Source organism: Gossypium raimondii, chromosome 10 (genome assembly GCF_025698545.1).
Source record: "Gossypium raimondii isolate GPD5lz chromosome 10, ASM2569854v1, whole genome shotgun sequence".
Lineage (NCBI taxonomy): Eukaryota > Viridiplantae > Streptophyta > Magnoliopsida > Malvales > Malvaceae > Gossypium > Gossypium raimondii.
Genome location: NC_068574.1, coordinates 52,213,155 through 52,219,771, shown reverse-complemented (window position 1 = coordinate 52,219,771; position 6,617 = coordinate 52,213,155). Strand labels below are relative to the sequence as shown.

The window sequence follows — 6,617 nt, the reverse complement described above, 5'->3', positions numbered from 1 at the left end:
GGGTCGCAAAATTTTAAAATGTCACGTCATTAAATTTTAATAAAACATAAGTGTAACATCAAAAATAAATTTAGATGTTGAGTTTAAATACTAAATTAAAATAGATAAAAAAAAATAAAAAGAGTAAAGGTACTGTTAAAAGGAGATTAGACCTCTTTAAAGAAAAGCCTTTGAATTGTCGTCTGCTTTTGAGCCAACAGACCTCTTAACAGGAGATATTGGCTTCGTTTCAAGGTTTTGTCCTCGATTTCCAAAAAAACCACTGTATGATTCAATTGAGGGAAAGGAGACAAAAGATGTTATAGTTGTGCACATTATTAATTATAGAGAATACGCCTGCAGAGATTAACATTAACCTTGCAACTATGGAACCACTGCAGAGGCTGAGGACAACCCCAACACCATCAATCATATTCATCAGCAACAGCAACAGCTTTTGTTTCAGTTCCTGAATCAACAAATTACAAGCCCGAGATTGCAAGAGGTTATCAGGGATATAGAGAAGTGAGAGAAAGCAAGTGCTTGGAAAGGATAGAGAAGAAGATGAGCGATTGAAAAACTCTGCATGCTGCAGAACCTGCTGTTCGCTTTAGTGCGTTATAAAGCTCATTTAATTTCCGATGTAAACAAAACTAATATTATTAATAGTAATAATATCTCTGCAAATTACAATTGTTTTCACTGTTTAATTTGATTGCTCATTCATGCAAATGGTATTAAACTGTTAAGAAGGGTTTAAAATAGTTATTCCAAAGTCTTCTGTTTCTAATTTAACTGATTGTGTTGCACTGGCAAATGACCAAGAAAAACGTCAAGTTTGATTTGGCAATATAATACACTATCCTGATCAGCAATTCACCAGAATTCACGCACGCATTTCACCAAAATAATGAAAACCAACACGAAATAAATTCGATGGAATTACCGAACCAATAGGCACGGATAGGAACATTATTATGAAGGAAGTCAAAAGCTCGAAAGCAAAACTCTAGAAGCTGTCCATGAAAGCGGAATGTTTAAAAGTAGTTGCTTTTATAGAAATTCTTGAGGAAATCAGACGTGCCTTCATCCTTGGTGTCCAAATCCTGTGCAAGCCCTTGACGACCCAGCACATACTGCCCGATAATGTGGTGCCGTTGCTTTGCATGTTCAACAATGTTGTTCAGCTCTTCCATACCCTTAAACAGCAGCAAATCAATTACCTGCAGCCAAACATTTTGCAATGTAAAGAATCTTTCTCATAATTCCAATACCTATACAACTCATCCATAAACAGAAGATATAAAAACTATACACCAATTTATCAAAATGCCATTGAATTATCATCAGGAACAAGGCAGCTCTGCCAAACAATTACAGGTTACCAACAAGGCAGTAAAAGAGAATGCATAAAGTATTGTAAAGTATTTCTGGGAAATAAATCAAATATCCACCAATGTGGCTCTTCTATATTCAATTATAATGTCACCACCTCCTATGAGTTAGATGCAGTTCCTAAAGTGTGATGAAAACTATTAACTCTATGTGTTAGGTAGCTAATGAGATATTAACAAATTCATTTTCAGGGTAAAACATCACTCAGAACTGCTGCCCACTAGATTATTGCAGCTAAAACATTTATTGAAGACTTCTACTTGAGGAATACAACAAGCAGAGAACTTTCCAATAGCACACATGGAATCCATCAATTCATTTTTCTTCAAGCATCCATGTCCGATACCATGTTCTAACACATATCCAAACAAGGGTATACGATATGACCTTCCAAGGATCCTTAAAATATATGGAGAAAAAAAAACAAAAATAATAAAAAGTAGAACTCTTATGGCATCAAATATGTCATCAGTTTCTCTAGAGAAAACCTGCAATACCATTTATACACTAGAAGCAGGTTTGATTGATCAATTTCCATAGAAACCACCCCAAAATAAGCTTTAAACCTCATTCTCAATGTGAAAAACAATAATTTTTATTTGCAGCACAAATTATATATGATTAATACAAATGGTTCATTTTGATATGCAAAATAATCCTCATTCACCATCAACAGCCACTGTATCATCTGGCTAGAGTACAAGAATTATTCAAGATGAAAAAACAAGAGGGTTAAACCTTAGCTTTCTCCATGCCATTCAAAGGACTTCAAACTCAAAACAGCTTATCGAAAGATTACATCAATGGACATTCAAAACAAGTTTAAACTGTTCCATTTACGACTTCGTAGCAACATACGGATCAAGCCAGAGTAATTGGTACACAAAGCACTAGAAAGTAAAAAAGACAATACTAGAACAATTGTTCACGGAGCTATTGAAATCCCCGTTTAATCCAAACATTTCATTTCATAAAAACTCATCAGTATTCTCCAAATTAATCTTCGAAAATATACCATCAATAAAGCTCTTCTTAAATCTCATTTCCAGTCCCCCTCGTGATCAGAGGATAGAGCACAATGAAGGCAACTCATGAAATAAATCTGATTCAACAGCATAATTTAGCATTCCCGTTAAATATAAAGACATCGAAATCGAAACTACTTCCCCAAAACAATAAAAAAATAAAAATATCCAACCTTTTTCATCACAATCCTACATCAACTAAGCTTAGATTAAACTCAGATTTCAATAGGATAATGACCATTCCTTGAATAATCTTATTTTTCATTATTTTAATTTCTCTTAATTCAAATTAGCTATAAATTTTATTTATTTCCAGAAATTAAGTGCAAGCAATACAATATTTTCCTAACCCTAGGAAAGATACAATTTCCCAAAAGTTTAACAAATCAAAAAGTAAATTAAATAAAAAGGATCTAAAACGGAGAGATTGGGGAACGGACCTTAGGGTTAGTAACATGAGAGTTCTTACGGATCTCGGAGGAGATGGAAGAACGGAGCTCGGATTTGGTGACGACGTCGTCTAGGTTATAGATATCCATAATAGTGGGGATTGATCGACAAGCTTTTCTGAAGAAATCGAAGACCCGGCTCCTTGCTTCTTCCAAACTCGCTGAGTTGGGCGGTACTTTCACACTCCTCAATGAGAATGCCATTTTGGGTAATCTGAGTTCGAACTCGACTCGTTCAGTGACTCTTGAGTCAGGAGGTGAGAGGGATAATTTGGGAGGAAATGAACTTAGTACACCTATTATCAATGTGAAGACTCCAGAAGCCCAAACGCTGCCGTTTAATAGCAGTAGATTAGTCCATAGATAATAGATGGACTGAGGTTTTGAGCCGGGCTTTAGTTAAGATTTTCAGTCTCAACTCTGAACCCGGTTTAAACCCAACTTAAACTAATTCTTTTTATTACATAAATAAATCATTTATAAATACATCTAATTTAGTTTAAAAATATTTTTTTAGAATAAAATACCATTATAAAAGATTAATTAGCTCAATATATCATTCAATTCGTTCAACACATTTTTTTGGAATAAATATTAATAATGTCAAAAATTATATCAAGATTTTAAATTGAAAAAGGTGAAAGAACTTAAATTTAAATTTTTTAGTAATGTCAACTATAGAATATTTTGAGATACAAAAATTATATAAAAATAGTATGCAATATTCATAATCAAAGCTCATATGATTGAAGGTTTGATATCAATTTTAATGTTTAAATATTAAATTTATATAAAATTGATTAAATATAACTTATATAAATCAAAGAAATCAAATATTTAAATCTCATTAATTGTAATTGAATTTTTAAGGAAATGGATCTTAGAGTAAATAAGTTTTTTTAAAACTCGATTGATATAGACACTGCTGTTAATATAAGAGGATGCGAATTCAAATGCACTGAAATGCATTATCTTACTATTTATGGATTGAGGAACGGCTAAAAGTAGTTCTAGATATTGTCTCAAAAAAGAAAAAAACAAATATAATTAAGATTTATAATGAGATTGTTAAAAAAAAATTTTTACAGCAATTTCATTTATGGGTAAATGAATTACAAGTTTTACATTTCCCCACACTCGGCTATAATGCATGGTAGTTTCGGCCGGTTGTTTGGTCCTGTAGCCACATTCTCAATCTTCCGAACAACAAGAAGACTATCTCCAATCACCCTCTGCATGATCATGGACGAAATAATTCCTCGTCATTTCTATGAATATTATTCGACTTTCAAAAATTGGGGAAATCCAAAATCCGGATGTACTCTGCACTAAAAGGTTAGAGAACATACCCCGAATACAACATGCTTATTATCAAGCCACTCGCATTTCGCGCACGTGATAAAAAACTGCAGTCAATAAAGACCAAAATCAATACACGTGATAGTTCATAACAGTAGACAACCATACTAGACGTGCTCGAAGAGTTTGTGACAACAATACTTCCATCAAATCCCAATTCACCTAACTGGAAACTTGCGGACAGAGAAATGCCTCTACGCATGGATATGGTACAAATAGCAAAATTCTATTATCTCGCCTTTAATATGAGACACTTGATCATTACTCATACTGTGTGCATTAATGGAAATCGGCATTTCTTTTTACATGCACCAGATAGCAGATGTGTGTGTGTGTATACAAGCAAGAAATAGAAATTGAGTAGGTTACCTGACAACCATTGGTATTTGGACCACTGTTTGCCTGCAACATAAAAGGTAAAACAATATACAGCTTTAGTAGAATTTCACTGAAGTTTTCCATATCCTAGTACCTCTACTGGTCAACGGTATATTTCTCTCTTTCTCCCTCCATCGTGAGACTATGTCTCCCAGACTTGGGTGTCAATGTAAGATACAAGTATGTTCTGTTCTTCTATAAGTTTTTCGAAGTATTTGATAGTCATGTCCAAATATGTGCCAAACACGGGTACTTCAAGAAAAAAGAAAGAGTTGAAGCAACAAATGTGCGAATGTTTCACAGATGTGTGTGTAGCTACTCAAACATTACATAGAAAACAGCATACCATTGATAGAAGCCCAGGACCAGTGTGCTTGGCAATGAAATTTTCATCTTCAAACTTATGGCCATATATGGAAGTACATCCACTACCATCACCCTGCAAGGCAAGATTTTAATGTAACGATTATATAACATTGGAGCAAATTGATCTCAATAGTTTTATGTTATCGACAACTATTTTTAAACTGCTGTTCATCGTTTTACACTTAAAAAATAAAAATACTGGTCGAAGCTATTGAAATATCAGTCCTTTGGCAACCACTGCCCTCCATTTTAGGGGCAAAAGCTATCCTTCATAGGAATATTGGCTCAGACATTTAAGCTAAGGACATTCAATGAAGAATATAAGAACGGCAAGACGAAGACTTCAATCATCTACTCAAAATCGATATACCGAAACAAATGAAAAATTCATAGTCTATAAGAAACTCGAGAAGCTGATTCTGGATACTCAATGACTAACATGACTGAGCAGATTAGCTAAGATTATAAATGCAAAATGAAAGCTCTAATACTAATACTAATACTAATACTAATTATAAAATTACCAACCTTAACAAAATCTCCAGCTTGAATCATAAAATCTTTAATAACCCTATGAAATTGGCAGCCCTTGTAACCAACAGGCAGCCCTGCTTTCCTGATATCAATCCAATTAATAAAAATGGTTAACTAGGAATGAATCACGGAGAAACAGATAATTAAGTTTCGGTGGGGACAAAAAACCTGTATTCGCCGGTGCATAGTTGTCTGCAAATGGGGAAAACTTCAAGCTTCAAACAGAAATTCAAAAAGTATAAAATAATCGTAGAAAATGGGGGTGAAGAAGTAGAAATACCTGAAATTTTCGGCAGTTTTAGGAGCGATATCAGCGAAGAGTTCCATTTTGATACGACCGGCGGGGATGGAACCGATGGTTATATCGAAAAAGACGATTGGATTTTTGGGATTCGGAGGCCTAACGTGCCACTCCACACCTCCACCGCTGCTTCCTCCTCCCGACGCCATGGCCGCCGTGCGCGACTCTGTTTCTTCCTCTCACAACTTGGGAATTACTCTGGTAGCAGTCTTTTTCGTCACTCGAGGAATCTTGTTTTACTTTACCGGTTTCAACAGTGATTATTTTTAAATTTCTCAAATAGACCCTTAATATTTTATTATTTTAGTTGTACATACCTAGCCAACCGTGCCCGATGTCGCTTCGCTCGGTATCTCGCCGGTCATTCCTCGCTGGCACATAATTCACTCACTAAATGTAAGTAAAAATCGAATCTATTCGAAAAACTTTAAAAAAATTTAAAATTTGAGTTAATCTAATCGAGTTTTTGAATTATTCGAGTTAGCTTAAATAAGAAATTTTAGATTTCGATTTCGAGTCGTGTTGAAATTTTACAATTCGAATAACAAATTAATATAAATACTATTTTGGTCCCTATCAATTTTGAAAATGAACAAATTGGTCTCTCTCTTAGCAAAAGTTACAAAATAATCAAAATAATTTTTAAAATATGAAAATAATTTTAAAATTTAAAATATTTATAAAAATTCTAAAATTTGTATTTTTAAAATTTATATGTTTAAAAAATCTAAAATATATAAAAGTTGAAACTTTAAAAATTTAAAATTTTTATAAAATAATAATTTTGGAATCTAAATAAGTGGTTAATTTCCCTAAATAATATAAAAATTA

General features: G+C 33.4%; 2 protein-coding genes across 2 annotated transcripts; both read right to left on the bottom strand.

Moving 5' to 3' along the window:
• Positions 1-854: 854 nt before the first annotated feature.
• Positions 855-3,136, bottom strand: LOC105777678 (NADH dehydrogenase [ubiquinone] 1 alpha subcomplex subunit 6). Its single transcript, XM_012601044.2, has 2 exons — positions 2,840-3,136; positions 855-1,202 (listed from the first exon to the last, which is right to left on the bottom strand). The coding sequence occupies exons 1-2, from the start codon at positions 3,050-3,052 to the stop codon at positions 1,017-1,019; spliced, it is 399 nt and encodes a 132-aa protein (XP_012456498.1). The 5' UTR covers positions 3,053-3,136; the 3' UTR covers positions 855-1,016.
• Positions 3,137-3,865: 729 nt separating this feature from the next.
• Positions 3,866-6,067, bottom strand: LOC105778112 (peptidyl-prolyl cis-trans isomerase CYP22). Its single transcript, XM_012601711.2, has 7 exons — positions 5,766-6,067; positions 5,654-5,677; positions 5,480-5,567; positions 4,932-5,024; positions 4,577-4,609; positions 4,198-4,254; positions 3,866-4,080 (listed from the first exon to the last, which is right to left on the bottom strand). The coding sequence occupies exons 1-7, from the start codon at positions 5,933-5,935 to the stop codon at positions 3,970-3,972; spliced, it is 576 nt and encodes a 191-aa protein (XP_012457165.1). The 5' UTR covers positions 5,936-6,067; the 3' UTR covers positions 3,866-3,969.
• Positions 6,068-6,617: the final 550 nt, after the last annotated feature.

What these genes read in the sequence shown, in the direction of transcription:
- LOC105777678 (XM_012601044.2), bottom strand. Translation starts at nt 3,052, where the DNA reads ATGGCATTCTCATTGAGGAGTGTGAAAGTACCGCCCAACTCAGCGAGT. An exon ending in CTCATGTTACTAACCCTAAG is followed by an intron (nt 1,203 to 2,839) that starts GTCCGTTCCCCA and finishes GTTTGGCTGCAG; the next exon opens with GTAATTGATTTGCTGCTGTT.
- LOC105778112 (XM_012601711.2), bottom strand. Translation starts at nt 5,935, where the DNA reads ATGGCGTCGGGAGGAGGAAGCAGCGGTGGAGGTGTGGAGTGGCACGTT. An exon ending in AAAACTGCCGAAAATTTCAG is followed by an intron (nt 5,678 to 5,765) that starts GTATTTCTACTT and finishes CCCCATTTGCAG; the next exon opens with ACAACTATGCACCGGCGAAT. An exon ending in CAAATACCAATGGTTGTCAG is followed by an intron (nt 4,255 to 4,576) that starts GTAACCTACTCA and finishes TATTGACTGCAG; the next exon opens with TTTTTTATCACGTGCGCGAA.